The 18,432-nt window shown below is 50.1% G+C and overlaps 3 protein-coding genes and 1 non-coding gene across 4 annotated transcripts; 2 read left to right on the forward strand and 2 right to left on the reverse strand.

The window, feature by feature from the left end:
• Window positions 1-103: 103 nt before the first annotated feature.
• On the forward strand, window positions 104-11,972 carry LOC9650492 (E3 ubiquitin-protein ligase UPL1). Its single transcript, XM_002989261.2, has 15 exons — window positions 104-333; window positions 436-531; window positions 585-788; window positions 846-8,258; window positions 8,311-8,619; window positions 8,677-8,884; window positions 8,946-9,214; window positions 9,269-9,519; window positions 9,570-10,623; window positions 10,679-10,825; window positions 10,883-10,963; window positions 11,015-11,240; window positions 11,299-11,438; window positions 11,503-11,609; window positions 11,689-11,972. The coding sequence occupies exons 1-15, from the start codon at window positions 301-303 to the stop codon at window positions 11,789-11,791; spliced, it is 10,641 nt and encodes a 3,546-aa protein (XP_002989307.1). The 5' UTR covers window positions 104-300; the 3' UTR covers window positions 11,792-11,972.
• A 102-nt stretch (window positions 11,973-12,074) lies between these two features.
• Window positions 12,075-12,235, forward strand: LOC112342009. Its single transcript, XR_002990792.1, has one exon. It is a non-coding gene; the product is annotated as a U1 spliceosomal RNA (small nuclear RNA).
• Window positions 12,236-13,920: 1,685 nt separating this feature from the next.
• Window positions 13,921-14,723, reverse strand: LOC112342003. The gene is made up of 2 exons (XM_024663087.1): window positions 14,603-14,723; window positions 13,921-14,516 (listed from the first exon to the last, which is right to left on the reverse strand). Exons 1-2 carry the CDS (start codon window positions 14,708-14,710, stop codon window positions 14,211-14,213), a joined length of 414 nt encoding a protein of 137 aa, XP_024518855.1. The 5' UTR covers window positions 14,711-14,723; the 3' UTR covers window positions 13,921-14,210.
• Window positions 14,724-14,830: 107 nt separating this feature from the next.
• On the reverse strand, window positions 14,831-16,280 carry LOC9650442. Its single transcript, XM_024663086.1, has 6 exons — window positions 16,162-16,280; window positions 15,845-16,043; window positions 15,697-15,770; window positions 15,504-15,615; window positions 15,178-15,444; window positions 14,831-15,125 (listed from the first exon to the last, which is right to left on the reverse strand). The coding sequence occupies exons 2-6, from the start codon at window positions 16,040-16,042 to the stop codon at window positions 14,892-14,894; spliced, it is 885 nt and encodes a 294-aa protein (XP_024518854.1). The 5' UTR covers window position 16,043; window positions 16,162-16,280; the 3' UTR covers window positions 14,831-14,891.
• Between the last annotated feature and the right edge of the window lie 2,152 nt (window positions 16,281-18,432).

Consider the following 18,432-nt stretch of genomic DNA (forward strand, 5'->3'; position numbering starts at 1 on the left):
GCGGGAGATTTTAGGGTTCTTCGCTACCCGGCCAGCGAATATCCTGGCCACGTGTCCGGTTGTCGTGAAGGAATATTTCACGGGAATATCCGCCCCAGGAGGGTTGATTAGAGGGAGTGGCACAAGTGCGCTTTTTTCGACCGCCGTATAGGTCTTCCACTGCGCTTAGGCTAGGTTTTGATGCCCAGGGCGCTCTAGGCGGGGCGCTGGGAGCAGCTCATGGAGCCCTAGAAGTCGATCGATCTGGTCGCGGGGGAGCTAGAAGAAGCTGGGATTCGCGAGGGTTTGCGAGCTTCCAGGATGAAGGTGAAGAGGAAGAGAGGCGCGGAGACGGTAAGCTTTTGGATTCTCGCCCGCGCTTCGGCTGCTTTGCATGCCTCTATAGTTCTTAGGGTTCTGTGTCCGGATTGAGCTGAAATTCGATCGTTTTTCCAGCCACCGCGAATCCGTTCGTTCATCAATAACGTAGTGAGCACGCCATTGGAGAGCATACACACTGTTTTGAGCAGCTTTTACTGGGATTTTGAGAAGGTATGCTCTTCGTCATTTCCACCTGTGCTAAGTGCCATGGTTCTTTCTACCAGGGAGATTTTTTCCACTGGCTGGATTTGATCAACCATTTTGATAGTTTCCTGGAGAAGTTTGTGACGTCGAGGAAAGACCTACAGCTTGATTTAGAGGGTAGCGATGAGAGTGACGTCCCCAAAGAGGCTGTTTTACAAGTTCTTCGGGTCACACGGTGTTTACTAGACAACTGCGTCAACAGGTCTTTCTACAACTCCTTGGAGGTGAGTGGAAGTTTTGTTTTGTACGAGTGAGGAGGTGATAACATTGCGGTTTTGCAGCACCTGACTGTGCTGCTAGCGTCGACCGATCCAGACATTGTTCTTGATACGCTTCTAACACTCGCATCCTACGTAAAGAGGCCGGCACAGGTTGCAAGAGCTTTTCGGGTGCACAGGGATCCGGTCATGAATGGGAAGCTGTTTTCCTTGTCGCAAGGTTGGGGTGGAAAGGAGGAGGGACTCGGCCTGTTGGCTTGCACGAGTAGCAGTGGGTGCGACGCAGAGGCTTGCAGATTAGGATCTTTCCTACATTTTGAGTTCTACAAGGAAGGGGAATCCCGCGACTCGAGTGCATCGGGGCTGCAAGTTATTCACATTGAAAACCTTCATCAGTATCCAGGAAGTGATCTTCAGGTGTTGAAGGCGTTGGTGGAGCAGTACAAGGTTCCAGACAACCTGAAGTTCTCGCTGCTGACTAGAATTCGGTTTGCTCGTGCGTTCTCCATCCTTGAGACACGGAGACAGTATGTCCGCATACGGCTCGCGGCATTCACAGCTTTGATACAGTCGAATCCCGACCACGAGGACCTTGCTGCATTCTTCGTGAACGAGCCGGAGTTTGTCAACGAGCTGGTTTCACTGCTCTATCACGAAGATGAAGTGCCTGAGGATGTCCGGATGTTGGCTCTGGGTGCCTTGGCTGGGATGTCGATGGATCGACCACGTCAGGCTGCCGTTTACAGCGTGCTTACTGCGGGTGGGAATTGTGGGATCATACCGACACTGGTGCAGAAGGCTGTAGCGTCGCTAGCAAGCACAACTCCCCACTACTCGCTGAATTTCGTAGAAGCTCTTCTTCAGCTCGTGTCCGTACTGGTCTCATCTTCTTCCGGTTGTGCGGCACTCCGAGAAGCCGGGTTGATTCCTATCCTTCTGCCGCTGTTGAAGGATACCAACAGGAGACACATACATTTGGTGATTCTGGCTGTGCACATTCTAGAGGCTTTTATGGACTATAGCAATCCAGCGAGCACGCTCTTCAGGGACTTAGGTGGTTTGGATGATACCATCTTTAGGCTGAAGGTCGAAGTTAGTGCTTTCGAGGATGTCTCGGGTGCTAGGCAAGAAGAAGCATCCTCGTCCAAAGGAAAGGCTCCAATCAGCGAAGACGCAGGTCCAACGCACGACATCCCATACCATCACAGGGTTCTGCTCAAGGCACTGTTACGCGCGATATCTCTTGGCACTTATGCACCGGGTGGTAATGCAAGACTTCATGGTTCAGAGGAGAGCTCGCTGCCGTTTTGTCTGAGTACCATTTTCAAGCACGCAAAGCTGTTTGGTGGCGGGGTGTTTTCGCTTGCGGCATCGGTTATGAGCGACTTGATACACAGGGATCCAACTTGCTTTCCGTCGCTGGACAAGGCAGGACTCCCTGGTGCGTTTCTTGATGCCATCACCAGCGGCGTCCTTCCGTCATCGGAGGCTATCTGCTGCATTCCAACTAGCCTCGACGCGATTTGCCTTAACAACGCCGGACTGGAAGCTGTCAAGGACCGTGATGCTCTTCGGTGTTTTGTCAAGATATTTACGTCGAAGATGTACTTGAAAGCTCTGGCCAACGACACACCGGGATCCTTGGCCTCCAGCCTGGACGAACTCATGCGTCACGTCCCAGCTCTGCGGGCTCTTGGTATAGACGTCTGCATCGAGATTTTGAGAACGATAGCTGCGATGGGAGGTGCGGTAGACGTTGACACACCCGTGCCTATGGATACTGACGGTGGTGAAGAAAAGCAACCATCGGAGGACCCGGCACCCGAGACTTCAAGCTCAACCGCAGAAAGCTCGCTTTCCGAGTATATCAACAACTCGGTTCGGCTTTTAGAGACAGTGCTCCAGAATGCGGACACAAGCAAGCTGTTTATTGAGAAGGGTGGGATTGAGGCATTGCTGCAGCTCTATACTCTACCGGATTTGCCTGTCTCATTCGGAGGATCTTCTACGGCACACAACATGTCGGTTACCTTCAGGGCCTTCCCTCCTCAACACGCAGCGACGCTGACGAAGTCTGTGTGCAAAGTACTCCGGGAAGATCTTAAGGTTACTCTGGCACTTCTCGAGTCTATAGCAGGTAGCCGTATCTTTGAGTTGGAGACAGGTCTGAAGATGAAGGTTCTAAGGAGCCTGTCCGCAACGGAGTGCTTTTTATCGCTGTCTGCAGTCTTGGTGAGAAGTTCACCTGTGATGCTGGCCGAATTGAGCACAGGGGAGGCTGATATACTGCATGACATAGGACGGGTGCATCGGGAAGTTTTGTGGCAAGTCTGCCTTGCCAGCGAAGGGAAGACAGAGAGCAAGAAGGAAGTGGATGAAGCTTCGGCCAGTGCAGCAAGCTCCTCTTCTGCGAGGGAAAACGAAGAAGACCTGGAAAGCTTGTTCTCCGTTGGTGGAACGGACAGACAAACAGCGGTTCGTAGTGGTCCAGCTGACTGGGGGATAGGTGCAGATTTTTTTGCTCCGGTTCGAACAGACAGCCTTCACCGCCGATCCTCGAGCCGTCGTGAGCCTGTCAGTACCGCCGAGGCTCTCTCACAGATTGCACGAATGGGTCGACTTGCACGGCAGGGCATAACTTCGACAAACATAGAAGTTGACACCGTTGTCGAGCAACCTCCAGTGCAGGAGTCCTCGAAGAGAAAGTCGCCGGAGGTGTTGAACTACGAGATGGTGATGAAGCTTGTTTTGGCAGCGCGAAGCTTGTATCTGGCTCTGGGCAAGTCTATGGTGATACCTTCACGCCGGCGTGACGATCTTGCGACGATGAGCGTTCCTGCTAAGTCTGTGGCTTCGGGCATTGCGAAGGTGTTTCTGGAGAACTTGTCATTTGAGCCAGCCGGGGGAAGTCCGACTGTCAGATGCCGATACTTGGGGAAGGTTGCCGAGGATATACAAGCCGTTCTTTTTGACAGCCGGAGGAAGACGTGCAATACAGTCTTGGTGAACAGGCTTTACGTTTATGGCACCTTCGCACATCTGTTGGAGACGTTTGAAGAGGTTAGCGAGCTGTTATGGACAGTCGGGTTTGGCAACATGCAAGCAGAGAACGGGAAGGAAGCCGAAGCTTCGGATCAGAAGTCCGAAAGTCATTCTTGGCTGTGGAACACCTTGCACAGCTACTTAAAGCTTATAGAGCAGCTGGTTACGTCCACAACCTTGTTAAGTCCGATATCGGTAACACATTTGCTCGTGCAGCCGGTTCAAGACGCACCGATAGCAGCTCCCAAGGACGTGGAACAGTTCGTGCAGAGTATGCAGATGCAAGCACTCAACGCCATTCTTCCCGTCTGGAACCATCCCAGCTTTGCTGAATGCAACACGACGTTTATAACGTCTATCGCTGGTATTATCCGACAAATCTACGCGGGGGCAGGGGATACCAAGTCCAGAAGCTCTTCGGGTGGTGCGAATCCTCGTCTCGGTCCAGCACCAGACGAGGCATTGATCTCGACAATAATGGAGATGGGATTTCCACGTGCTAGAGCGGAAGCAGCACTAAGAAATTCTGAGGCCAGCAGTGTGGAGCTGGCGATGGAGTGGCTGTTCACTCATCCGGAGGAGGTGACTCAGGAGGAAGATGAGCTCGCTCGGGCATTGGCTCTTTCTCTTGGCAACGCCGACGGTGAAGGCGAAGCAGGGAAGGCCACCGAGATGACTGCGGAGGAAGAAGAAATCGTACTGCAAATGCCAGACGTGGAAAAGATGGTGAACACGTGCGTCAACATCTTGCAGATGAAGGACGCGGTGATCTTCACCCTCACGGACTTACTGGTGACTATCAGCAATTACAGCAGCGGCCGGGACCGTCCTTTAGTGGTATCCTTCCTCGTGGAGCAACTGAAGCGGTGTCATGCCGAAGGTGCTGATTGGAACCGGCTATCGACTGTCTCTCACTTGATGGCGCTGGTCTTAACTGAAGATACTCCTGCCCGGGAGGTTGCTGCAAAGAGTGGACTTGTCGGCACCAGTTTGGAAATCCTGGCCTCCTACAATGATACCTCCTCGGAAACCCCAGTGTGGGTGACAGCACTGTGTTTGGTCCTGGATCAGATGCTCCAGGTGAAAGTGAACACTGACTCGACGCCTGCTAGCAACGCAAGCTCGAGCTCTAGTGGTGGTGAAGCTCAGGATCAAACACCTTTTGCATCCATCTTGGGAAAGCCTGCGGGATATATGACGGACGAAGAGCGAGAGAAGTCAATGGCCGTGGTTTGCAGGTTGCTGCACATGCCTCTGATGCCCATGCCTTTGCAAGCGGTCTTGCAGCTATGTGCAAGGTTGACGAAAGTCCATGCCATGGCACTGCAGTTTCTCGACGGTGGGGGGCTCACTGCACTGCTGGATATTCCTCCGGCCAACTGGTCTGGTTTTGATGAGGTTGCTGGTGCAATTATCCGGCACCTTATGGAGGATCCTCAGACGCTTCTCCTGGCTATGGAATCGGAAATACGGCACTGCTTTACAGTTGCTGCTCGGCAGAATGGACGCGTCTCTCCGCGCCTTTTCTTGTCAACTCTGGCGCCTGTCCTGACCCGTGATCCAGCGATGTTTATGCAAGCCGCGGCAAACGTTTGTCAGCTGGATTCTAGTAATGGTGGAAGGCTTACCATCACTCTGGCGAAGGAAGAGCGAGAGAAAGAGAAGGACAAGGAGAAGGCCACGGAGAAGGGGAAGGAAAAAGAACGACAAGGCAGCCGGGGCGAGGTGGCAGCCAGGATCCAGGACAGAGGTGGTAAAGGCCACAAGCGAGTTCCTCATAGCTTCTCCCGCGTTATTGATCAGCTGCTGGAAGTGATTCTGCATTATCCTTCTGGCAAAGGTGGTGATGGTACGTCAATGGAGATAGACAAGAAGCTGGAGAAAACATCATGTGAAACTGAAGCACTGCTTGAAGCGGCTGGTCGTGCGGCGGCGGGGAAAGTGAGCTTCATTCTCAAACTGATGACGGAGATACTTTTGATGTATTCTTCGTCTGTCAGTGTTGTGCTGCGGAGGGACTCGGAGAGTAGCCAGGGCAGGGGTCCGTCACAGGCAGGAGCTGAGGCTGTAGGCCATGGTGGACTTCTATATCACATTGTTCACAGGATTCTACCCGAAGGAATTCACCAAACGCCTGCGGACGTTGTTGAAGTCGGGAAGCTTTCTGAGAGGGCTGCAGCTTTTCTGAGAGCTGTCTGCGTGCGGTCTGGTGAAGGAAGGCGGAGGGTGCTCAACGAAATTGTGAAGGCGTTGAATATGGCTACTCAGGCACCTTCAGGATCACAGTCTTCACAACCGACCATCAAGAGGATCCATGCATTCGTCAACTTGATCATCTCAATCTTGCTTTCGCCGTCAACTGGAAATCCTCAGACCTTGGGATTCTCCACTGACATGTCGAAGGCAATGGTTGACGCAGGAATGGTGCGGTCCCTGACGAATAGTCTCCAGGCGGTTGATTTGGACCACCCCGATGCTAACAAGGTTGTCAACGTCGTCCTTAGAGCATTGGAGGTGTTGTCCCGAACTGGAAGCAGTTTGGAGCAGCCTGCCGGGGTCGAGGGTGGCAATCAGAAGGAAGGAGATGCGCAGCAATCTGCAAGTGAAAATCCACTGCAGCTGCAGCACGATGGTGAGATAGCTCAACACGCTGATCAACAAGAGCAGCTCAACAGTTCGTCCATGGCCGAGGACACGAGGCAGGAGCGTGACAATCCTCGCGCTGAGGCTGAAGTTTTCATGCAGGAGGTTGGCGAGGTGCTCAATGACGCTGGAAGAGGGATGGTTTTCCGGGTGAACTCTGGAGCAGATGTAGGGGATGAGGAGGAAGAAGAGGAAGATGAGATGGAAGTTGACGATGGGGAGGAAGAGGAAGAAGATGAGGAGGAAGAGGAAGAGGAGGATGAAGATGCTGAAGGCAACGACGGTGTTCCTCACATGTCACCTCCGGATACTGATGTAGAGGACCAGGACAACAGCCTGAGCGATGACTTCGAAGACATGGGCGACCTCGATGATGGTGCCTGGCAGGGAGATCGGGTGATTGAAGTTCGATGGACTGATGGACTGACGGGCCTCAACCACGTTCACGTACTCGGCCAGAGCAACAGGAACACGGTCGATCTACATGTGGAGACGTTCCAGAACATGAGCATGGACGACATTTTTGGATCTTTCAGACAGTCGAGGGGTGCGGACAGATCCCGTGTCGGGACGTATCGATCAGGTGCTTCCAACGGCGTGCCGAGAGGAGGTGCTTCTCGTCATCCACTTTTGGTGCGACCATCTCAAGGGACTGGGCCTGGAGTGTCGACTGCCTCGCTATGGAGTGGCAACACTATCAGAGACGTAGAAGCTTTGCTGGCGGGTAATTCTGAAGGTACTCGGATATTCATGACGGATCAAGTCACCGATGCGTTGTTTGGAGAACGGGGAGCCTTGCAACCTGCTCAGATACTGGACGCGTCCATGGACCCCATGCTACTGATGGGACGTAGAGGTGGCAGGAGTGAATCGCGTCTTAGCAGTTGGACGGACGACGGGCAAACGCAGTCAGGAACTCAATCAACAGCTGTTGCTCAAGCAGTCGAAAGTGCCTTCGTTGCACGGCTTCAAGCGTTGGCTACGTCTGATGATCAGCCAGAAGCTGCAAGACAAGCTGGTACCGAAGCACCAAGTGCTGAGCCGGCTGCAAATGCAGTTGCAGCTGATGCTCCTGCTCAGGAGACGCAAGCTACTGGGGACGCAGAGCGCCGGGAACCTTCGGGTATTGCTTGTCAAACAGATTTAGATATGGCGGTACAGGATGTCCCAGCCGGTCAGAACTCTGAACGAAGCCAAGATAGTGGAGGAAGCGGTGCAACTCTTGGTGAAAGTTTGAGGAGCCTGGAAGTCGAGATTGGTAGTGCCGATGGCCGGGAAGAGAATGATAGGCAAGTTCACTCTGAACGGCTCGGTGCGGAAGAAATGATTCCAGCTCGTGGTTTGGAATCGGCTAGTAGGGAGGCTCACATGGAAGTTGACGAAGACCTGGACAATGTTGTCAGCCAGCAAGCGCAAGCGACTGTGCAGGAGGATTCAGTTCAGGCGCAGGCTACAGATCAGCAGGATGCTGGGGAAGAGATCACGGGAAGAAATGATGCAAGCTCTATCGATCCGAGGTTTTTGGAGGCTCTTCCCGAGGATTTACGAGCAGAAGTTTTGGCTTCCCAGCAGAACCAGAGTAGCAGAAACAACGTTGAAAATCATCCGACTCCTCCCACTGAGGAAATCGATCCGGAGTTCCTGGCTGCGCTACCTCCCGAACTTCAAGCTGAAGTGCTTGAGCAGCAGCAGGCTCAGCGCATCTTTCAAAGTCAGCAAGTTGAAGGTAGACCAGTGGACATGGATAGTGCATCAATAATTGCCACTTTCCCGGCTGAATTAAGAGAGGAGGTACGTTTTAGTTTGTCTTTCTTCCATCTCCTTGTTAACATCTCTTGGTCAGGTGTTGCTGACATCATCGGACGCTGTTTTAGCTGCGCTGTCTCCTGCGTTGCTTGCCGAGGCACAGCTGCTTCGGGAAAGAGCCATGGCCAACATTCCGACAAGAAACCCGTTCGGGGGACCTAGGCTTACTGCGAGGAGGACGAACGGCATTGATAGGGGCGTCAGTGCGGGAATGTTTTCAGTTGGTCGCAGATTACCTTCTGCTCGAAGCTCGGGTTCTGCTTCTGGTCCAAAAGAGCCCGAAGGGAAGGCTTTGGTGGATGAGCAAGCTGTGAAAACGCTAGTTCGGCTGTTGCGCTTAGCACAGGTTTGTCTTCTTATGTTTCTCGAATGCTTTCTAAACCTGTTTTACATTTTACTGCAGCCATTGATTAAAGGTCTACTGCAAAGGTTGCTTTCGAATCTTTGTGTCCATAGTGGAACCAGGTCTGCATTGCTCCGTCTTCTATTGGACATGCTCAGGCCAGAATCGGAGGGATACTGTGCAGCCATATCAGCTGATGGTGCGCCCTCTCAGAGGCTTTATGGCTGTCAGTGGAACGTCGTGTATGCACGCGCTCAGCTGTCGGATGGTATTTCTTTTCTTTCTTTCTTTTTTTCGTGGGAACCTTTTAACCTTTTTAAACATTGCAGGAATTCCACCGCTTGTTTCTCGTCGAGTATTGGAAGTACTGACACATTTAGCACGTAGTCATACCTCTGTAGCAAAGTCTCTACTATACCTGGAGCAGGAACCATCAGAAAGAGGAAACGAAGCTGCTGATAAGGGAAAGGAGAAGATGTATGAGAATCCGTCTTCTTCGACCGCGAGCGATATACAACCGAAGTATATACCGATAGTTTTGTTTTTAAAACTGCTGGACAGACCACTCTATTCTCGCAGCAGCCAACATCTCGAGCAAGTGAGTCATCCTTTTCTGTTTCCTGACACTAGTAAATTTGGATTTTCTCAACAGGTTCTTGGCTTGCTAGAAGTAGTCACGAGTTGCACTGGTATGGACAGTGATGCGATTGACAACTCAAATGGCCTTCCTTCGGATACTCAGCCATCGGATGCTCCTCAAGAGACATCTTCTGAGTCACCTCAACAGCAACCGGAGAACCCGCCAAGTCCATCGATTACTTTGAGTAAAACGGAAGCTGATATTCTTTCAAAGTTGCCAAAGAATGAGCTCTGCAACATGTGCAGACTTTTGGCACAGGATGGGTGAGTTGTCACAAATTACTCGATTGTGGCCTGACGTACTCGTCTTGCAGGTTATCTTCTGTTTCATATTCCCGTGTTTCCGAAGTGTTGAAGAAACTATCGGACGCTGTTCCGTTGCACCGTCGACTGTTTATTTCAGAACTGGCAGACGCAGCTCATAAACTTAGTGTCCCGGCCGTCAATGAGCTGCGGTCGCTGGCGGACAATATTTCCGGTGGAAGCTCTTCGGCTGGAACTGCAATTTTGAGAGTTTTACAGGCTCTTAGCGCCCTTACAAACCGGGACGCTAAAGCAGACGAGCTCCAGGACATCATACGCGAGCTTAACGTCGTTACGGAACCATTGTGGCAGCAACTCAGCATATCCATAGGAAGGATAGAAAGCAGGCTTACTACGAGTTCGTCTTCAAGCATTGTAGGTGCTTTGGGGGCCGTCACCTCTCCACTTCCCCAAGGGTCTCAGAAAGTGCTGGATTTTGTGGAGGCGTTTCTGGTTTTGTGCGAGAAGCTGAGACCACAGACCGAGGGAACAGGGATTGATCTAGAATCACCACCAAGCAGCACGTCCGATTGGGCTCACACTGGCAGTTCGAGTTTCAAGTTGACGAATAGACCCGACGAAAGAGGCTTGAACTTTATACGGTTTGCGGAGAGGCATCGTCGGCTTTTGAACGCCTTCTTGCGGCAAAATTCGGGCTTGCTGGAGAAGTCTTTCTCGCTTCTACTCAAGACTCCCAGGCTTATCGACTTTGACAACAAACGAGCCTACTTCCGATCAAGGATCAGGCAGCAACACGAGCAACAGCACTTCGGACCTCTTCGGATTTCGGTCAGGAGAGCCTACGTGCTGGAGGACTCGTATAACCAATTGAGAATGCGGACTCCTGATGAAGTGAAGGGGCGGCTTACAGTGCAGTTTCAAGGGGAAGAGGGAATAGATGCGGGTGGCTTGACCAGGGAGTGGTACCAGCTGCTTTCACGGGTTATCTTTGACAAAGGAGCGCTTCTGTTTACGACCGTGGGGAACGAGTCCACTTTCCAGCCCAACCCGAACTCGGTGTATCAGACGGAACACCTTTCGTACTTCAAGTTTGTTGGCCGTGTGGTAAGTACCAGATGTCTTTCGTGGAAGGAAAGTTGTGAAACTTTTTTCGTGGCAGGTTTCTAAGGCGTTATTTGACGGGCAGCTTCTGGATGTCTACTTTACTCGATCGTTTTACAAGCATATACTTGGCACCAAGGTGACATATCACGACATTGAAGCTGTTGATCCCGACTACTACAAAAACTTGAAGTGGCTCCTTGAGGTGCGTCCGTGTGTCCCCTGTTTGTTTTAGTGAAATATGCTCATTGTTTTAATACAGAATGATGTGAACGACATCCTTGGGCTAACATTCAGCATCGACGCGGATGAAGAGAAGCACATTCTTTACGAAAAGACTGAGGTACTTACAATTTTTCTTGCGACTGGCTTCCAACTTTGTTTGCTACTACAGGTGACTGACCACGAGCTGGTTCCTGGAGGCCGAAACATCCGAGTGACGGAAGAAAACAAGCACGAGTATGTGGATCTCATCGCGGAGCACAGATTAACCACGGCGATCAGACCCCAAATCAACGCCTTCTTGGAAGGCTTTAATGAGCTGGTCCCCAGAGAGTTGATATCCATCTTCAACGACAAGGAACTGGAGCTCCTCATCAGTGGTCTGCCTGAAATAGATTGTAAGTTCTGCTGTTTTGTTTTTTTGATCTTCACTTAACGACGGTTGCTTTTTTGCAGTGGATGATTTGAGAGCCAACACCGAGTACACGGGCTACAGTAGCGGTTCCCCAGTGGTGCAATGGTTCTGGGAAGTGGTACAAGACTTCAGCAAGGAAGATATGGCTCGGCTTTTGCAGTTTATTACGGGGACATCCAAGGTATGCGATAGATGATCGTTTAGACGTTCTTCCATCTGAGTTAATAATCTTGTGGCCTGTGCAGGTCCCACTGGAAGGCTTTAAGGCACTGCAAGGCATCTCAGGGCCTCAAAAGTTTCAGATTCACAAAGCTTACGGTGCACCGGAGCGTCTCCCTTCGGCTCACACATGGTAACTCTCGCTCTCTCCCTCTCTCTCTCCCTTTCCCTCTCCCTCCATAGTTTTCTAATTCGTTCTTGCGCTCTCGCAGTTTCAACCAGCTCGATTTGCCGGAGTACTCGTCCAAAGATCAAATGCACGACCGGTTGCTCCTGGCGATCCACGAAGCGAGCGAAGGATTTGGATTCGGCTAAAGTGGCTTGTCGCAGGAGTATGTGTAAAATAAGCTTTCTTTTCTTCCCGAGGTGGTGCATTGCCGGACGAAATTTTTTTTTTCCTTCCCTTCTTGCTTTGTTCCTCTTATCTGTATATACACAGCATTTTGCTTCCTTGAAAAGGAACAACTAGAATAAATTAGCAAATGCCAAGGGTATAACCTAGATTCTAGACCCTAGAGGATTTAACCTATCCCACATGCCGTGGTGTGGAATAAAGCCCCCAAAGCAGTATATAGCCTAGGGCTTGAGTATGATTTACATACTTACCTGGACGGGGTCTATTAGTGATCATGAAGGCTAATGGCCTAGGTTCGGCTTTCCCATTGCACTTCGGCTTGGCCGGCCTACCATCTTCCCAAAGTGGAGGAGTGGACGTCGTAATTTGTGGAAGCTGAGGGCTCGCGTACGCGCGGCCCTCTCCAAAACAAAAACTTTTAAGTTGAAACTTAGAAAATCAGGTGATTTAAATTACTGCCTTTTTGTAGTGGAAGGTTTTAGTGCACATAAAACAATAGGATAGTAGAATTTTCCAAATTCTACGCAGAAATAAGTTTATCATTTGCTATACAGTGTTTTATGGGGTACAGTGGCCCTAATGTCTTAGCTTTAGTTCCATATTTTCTTGATTTATAGATTTTGGTTTTTATTATAGTTGTCAACTATTATATCGATGGTTTCATAGAACCTTCAAGTTCTTATAGCAGTCTCTAGGCTATGTTTATCTCGACTGAAAATATATGGGATATTTATAAATCCCACTTTAAACTTTAAGAAGGAAGAATAGAGTGTTAAAGTTACAACCAACACTAGAATCATTATGGTCATTTGCCAAAATCACGAGGAATTTGATGTACACATATATTTAAGAAGTTTAAAATTCTTATTGTCAACAACACCAAACATTATGCGATTGGAAATGTTTAGAAGAATATATAATGCTATTCAAGCTTCAAAGTTTAGAAAACTGGTCCATGAACGTGGCCTACCACTCTTTTCTGGATTTAAGCGTGGTCTCCCAGCTGGAATGGACCTTTTCTTCCAGCGATTTCAGCAAGGGACCACGAGAGTGTCAAGTTGCAACATTGAAACAAATCCATGATAGCATGACGCCTATGTGTCTCCGTGTGATCCGTGTGAAGATTCTCTTTTGCATTGCGGTTGAAATGTCTTCCGCCAGAATCGGGCCTCGTAATTGGAACCAGGAATTTGGAAGTAGAAACGTCGTCTTACGATACCGTAGAATCCAGCTATAAAAACCGCAACAAAGTCGCAGCGAGGCATCAGAATTTTCTTTGGTTTTTGGAGGGAGCAAGTTTCAAGCAAAATCCCCCTAGTTTCCTTTTGCTTGCAAGCATGAAGAAGGTGACACTCTCTACTTGTTGGAGCTGTGAGGGAAACATCGACGCACTCAAGAAGATCGAAGGTATAACACTATCTTTGGATTGCATCGCTAAGTGTGGTCTTCTCAACAGGGGTTGACGAGGTGGAATGCGAGTCGTCAGGCCTGGTGGTGATTGGAAACTTTGATGTGGACGACGTGGTCAAGGCAATGGATTGCCACCATAGTGTTCTTCGCTCCATCGAGAACGACTACGAGCCCCCAAAGAACAAGGAAGAGAAGGAGGAGGGGGGCTGTGGTTCTACTTCTAGCGTGGTATATGTGTACACCCACACCTACAATCACTGCAACGAGTCCAACTAAAGCTGTTCTAAGCAAAAATTTCAAGAGTTTCGTGAGGGATTGGATTGGATTTTCAAGAGCAGGTGTGAATAAGTAATAAGATCTACACTGCTTCCCGCGTCATTTGCTATTGACTTATAGTCGCAAATCCGGGTACTACCGTAGATTCCCAGAATGTATGTAACATGACAAGGTGGAACGAACCAACAGAGAGGACAAGAAAAGCAAGGGGAGCCAAGCGCAAGAACAACTTTTTGTTTCGACGCCGAACTGTTTTTGATCTCGAGGAAGATTCAAAGTTTCGCGAAAAAAAGAGGACAGATGACATTTTAAAGTCAACGCAGCGCTCATTTGGGCTTGGGACGGGGTCTGGAGAGCCATGCAAATGCTTATGCATCTAAGATCCTAAGAGAGCACAACAAGATCTGGTTGTGCAAGTCCATTTCATAAGAAATACCAAGAGGTGACGCGGATTCTCCAAGTCTTGAATGTTTAGACGAGTGAAATCTTCTTTTGCATTGCCAAAGCCCGGTGAAGTGGTCTTCCCCCAGAAAACGGGCCTCACGTTTTGATGTAGCGAGGAATTTGGTAGTGGACGCGTCCTTCTACGATGGCTTAACGTAGAATCCAGCTATAAAATCAGTTCGAAGCCGAGCAAGCAAGAGCAGCTCGAGCAAGTTCTTTTCTTGCAAGCAAGAGGATCTAGGTAGTTTGTCACGACTGCTGGTCACCATCGAGCGTCACGGGCAACGGCACTGCCTCTTTCTCCACTCCATCTCTTCCAAACAAGACCACCGAGAAGCACATAAAGCTGCTAGCGGCCAGCGTGAAGACGATGGAGTCACCTGGATTGAGCTGGTTGTAGACCGAAAAGGCGTGCCATCCTGCTGCGCCCAGCCGGATTGTCTGGCTCTTTGCTTCCGCCTCGTATTCTATCTCCCACTTCACACCGCTTCGTGTCTCGAGGATCGCTTTGCCTCGACTGCTAGCGGCGGTGCTCAGGTAGTTCTCGGGAACTGGCTGCCACGGACCAGACAAGATTCAAGAACAAGAAGAGAACAAAACAGTGAGAAAAAAAAAATTAAACTTTTCCTGTCGAAGCTTACCAAGATCAAGCAGCAGCTCTCGGACAGGAGCTCGCTTCGCATCACCACGCAGAAGCTGTGCTCTCCCACTGTTCTCAAAGCTTTCCTTTGCCTCGCGCGCTTCTTCATCTCTGGCCCAGGTAGTTCTGCTGTAACAGAAAAAGAGGAAAAAGAAAAAAGAAAACAGATTCTTGAGAGATTAAAAAGCCCGAAATACAAAAGAAAAACATTACAACCAAAGAGCTGCAAGACAAAAGAAAATCAGTGTTAAGTTAAAATCACCAGCAGAGAGGAAATGAAGGAAAATCTTCTAGACCAGTGCAATGGTGCTTTCACCACCCGGTGGCTTCCTCACACCACCAAGGCAGTCTCGCGGCACCGGCTTGTCATCAGCAAATATATCGTTACCACTCATCTCCCGAAGCTTTGCGCTGCTCAGGTGCTTCGAGTCGGATGGAGTCTTTAGAGGATCATTTTTAAAAATGTCGTTGCCACAAAGCTCGGCAGTTTTCTGTGTTAGTGACCGCTTCCTTTCCCCGGGAGACTGCAATTAACAAAGTGTTAGAAAAGCATCAGAAGTTCCAGATGAACTTTACCATGAGGCCGGGAGCATCATCTACAGGAATTGTTGGTTCCTTGATCTTTTTAACTGGGGTGCTACCATTCTGTGGTAGCTTGTCTTCTGGAGCAAAAATGTTGCTACCGACAAGCTCCTTCACCTTGGCATTGGACTGGAGACGCTTGTGCTGTGCGTCATCGTCGGGAATGGCTTGACTTCCGCTTAATTCTTTCTGCTTTGCAAGCTCTGCTTGGGTGGTGGCTTTTCTAGGGGACGTATTATCGTTGTCACCGAAAGTAATCGCCTGGAAGATCCAATTTTTCCTTTCCGCTTAGCAAATTCACGCAAACGAACCAAAATCACCTGAAAGAGTTTCACTCCAGTGCGTTCTGGGGCGGCGGGAACAGCACCAGGCTCGTCGCAGAAAATCTTGTTTCCTGACATTTCTTTCATCTTTGATTCTGATCCGGGGCGCCTAAAAGAGACAGAGAGTGGTACGATGGAGATCAAACAACAAAAAAAAAAGAAAGAAAAAGAAAAAGAAATGAGCACCCACCGCTTAAGCAGCGCCTCGGCCTCCTCAGAGGACAGTTGCTCTCCAAACGCGTAAGTACAAGCACCGCCCGCGGGCTAAGAGGCGCAAGCTTAGAAACAAAGCAAGAAAGAGGGGAAAAAACTGTGAGCGAGGGTTTGGTGATCCCGACCTGGTGAGTCCGGATTCCGGGGCGGCCTGCCGAGGAATACTCTCGGTAGCTCTCGTCCGACGCCGACGCGAAGCCTTTGCTGTCGTTGGTCGCCGAGACGCGCACTGGGGTACGAATCTGGAGCGATGCGTCGGGATTATCCGGCCAGCTCAAGAGATCGAGATTCCTGGAAGCCTTTCCCGGCGGTGGAGGCGACATCCTGCCACACAGGCAGCCGCATTGTTACCCACATTGCCACAACAAGCAAGAGAAGCGAGATCGCCTCGCCCTGGCGGTGGATCGAGAGAGAGAGAGCGAGAGAGGAAGGAGGGAGCTACCTTGAGGCGCCTGGACGTGGAGTGGAAGAACCCTAGCCCTAGCCCTTGCCACAATGAAGCAACAAGAAAGCACTACTCAGCACTTCTTTGTAAGATAGGCGCGAAAAAGCGGGCATTTGGGCAGAAATCCGGGGAGGCATTGCACGGACGGCCCAGATGAGCCAAATCCCGGCCGCCGGATGGACGGCGGATCTAACGTCACAAGAGGGAATATTTAAACAGGAGAAACTTTAAGCGATTAGGAAAAGAAAAAGCGAAAGGGAGTTTTATTCAAGGCTTGTGTCTGAGAGTGTTCCATGCACGAGCGTCGGATCGAGAGCTCCAGAACTGTCCACGTGTTGCAAAACTAGAATAGAAGCCCTAGAGCGCCTCTAAATTTAGCGGACAAATGCTGCTGGGAAGGAGCTCGAGATGCCAGTTCCTATATAATTTTCTCGAAGATCTTTTGCTTCCCTTGCCTTGCCGGCTATGGCGGCCGATTCCAATCCCTCCTCTCTCTCCAGCGATTACCAAAACGGTAGCACAAGTTTCCAGCTTGCAGATGATCACGAGCGCGATCAAAATGTGCCATGGATTCTCGACCAGGCCGATCACCCGGCGCTCATGATCGACGAGGCTGAGCACGAGCCTTGGGGATCTGCGGGTGAGGATGACAAGCTAGGCAATCTAGACATGGAGCAGCAGCTGCGGATCAACCACAGCTTCATGCAAATCCAATCGATCTTTGGAGCGGAGGGCGAAAGCGATGACCCGATCAAGATGCCGCTTTTGGGTAACTGCTGGAGCGCGGAAGATCCGTCCCCCTGGAACCATTCTGCTGCTTTTCCCGAGGATCAGCACCAGCAAGGGAACGGGTTCTACTCCCATGATCACAGTAATGTGTTCGTGAGCCTTCCTCCTCCACAGCAGCAGCTTCAGATCATTGAGTCATCGACGTTGATGGGTGGAGGGCAGATCATGGCCGTTGCGAGCTCGTCACCTTGTGCTTCGACTAGGGCTGCCAGGAAGAACTGCATGGCTCGCAAGAGGAGGCCAATGCTCGGCACTTCAAAGCCCGGTCCTGCTTCTGTTTCTGCTGCTGCTGCTCCTGCTCCTGCTGTGGCTGCCGTTTCAGATGCGGAAACTACACTTCCTGACGATCACACGCAGGTGCCCACATTTTCGGAACTTCTGTTTCTTTACGTTCTTGTTGATAATGTTTGCAGGGCTTGCAGAACAAGAATCTGAAGTTTTTGCTGCAGAAGCAGCTCAAGCCCAGTGACGTTGGGAATTTGGGAAGAATTGTGCTTCCCAAGGTGGGTGACTTACTGTTTAATAACCCTTTTTGTGATCCAGTTCTTTTATGCAGAAAGAAGCTGAGTCTCGACTTCCCTACTTGTCGGCCAGGGAAGGAATGACATTGGCGATGGAGGACATGACCAGCAAACGAACTTGGAATCTTAGATATAGGTAAACTTGGCACTTATTAAGAGATTTGTAAGGGTTTCTCTTTGTTATTCTTGTCCAGGTTTTGGCCAAACAACAAGAGCAGAATGTATCTATTGGAGAACACAGGGGAGTTTATCCGATCGCACAAACTTTGCGAGGGGGATTACTTGCTACTGTACAAAGACTCACGAAATGGGAAATATGTAAGTAGTCATTTTTCAATGCCTGGATGTTTACCTTTGTGTGTTTGTGTTTCAAAGGTAATATATGGTAAGAAAGATGTAAGCGGCAGTAATGAGAAACGCCAAGCTCCAAAGCAACAAGAAGGCTGCATGGTGAAACGATCAAGATCGTTTGATTGCGAGAGGAGGAAACCAGCTGCACCCACGCTAACATCGTCATCTTCATCGTCGTCCATACTAACAACAGCCGGGGTGATCGATACTGGGCTTAACTTCACTGACATTAAACAGGGACTTGACAAAGATCAAGAGTCATTCGGATCGAGCAATGTGGTGTTTGATATCGATCAATTCCCATTGCTCGAGGCGAATGATCTTGCCATCGATGAAATTTTGGATCTTGTAGACTTACCAAGTTGAAGTATCTGTTTGAAATAAAAGTAATAATAGAAGTTATAAGGTGATATTGAAATTAGGGTTCCACGGTTCTTTGGTTTTGAGACAGGATGAATCCCAGCTTGGCGGAACAGATCCTACAGTACGCGCTGGTGGCAGCAGCGCTTCTGGCGATGGCGTCTGGGCTGCTCACTGCCTCCTTGAAGACGATGGTGCTCGTCTATGGCGGATCGGTGTTCGTTGTCTTGCTCGTCTTGATCCCGGA

The sequence above is a fragment of the Selaginella moellendorffii genome, unplaced genomic scaffold (assembly GCF_000143415.4).
Source record: "Selaginella moellendorffii unplaced genomic scaffold, v1.0 SELMOscaffold_96, whole genome shotgun sequence".
NCBI classification, from domain to species: Eukaryota; Viridiplantae; Streptophyta; class Lycopodiopsida; order Selaginellales; family Selaginellaceae; genus Selaginella; species Selaginella moellendorffii.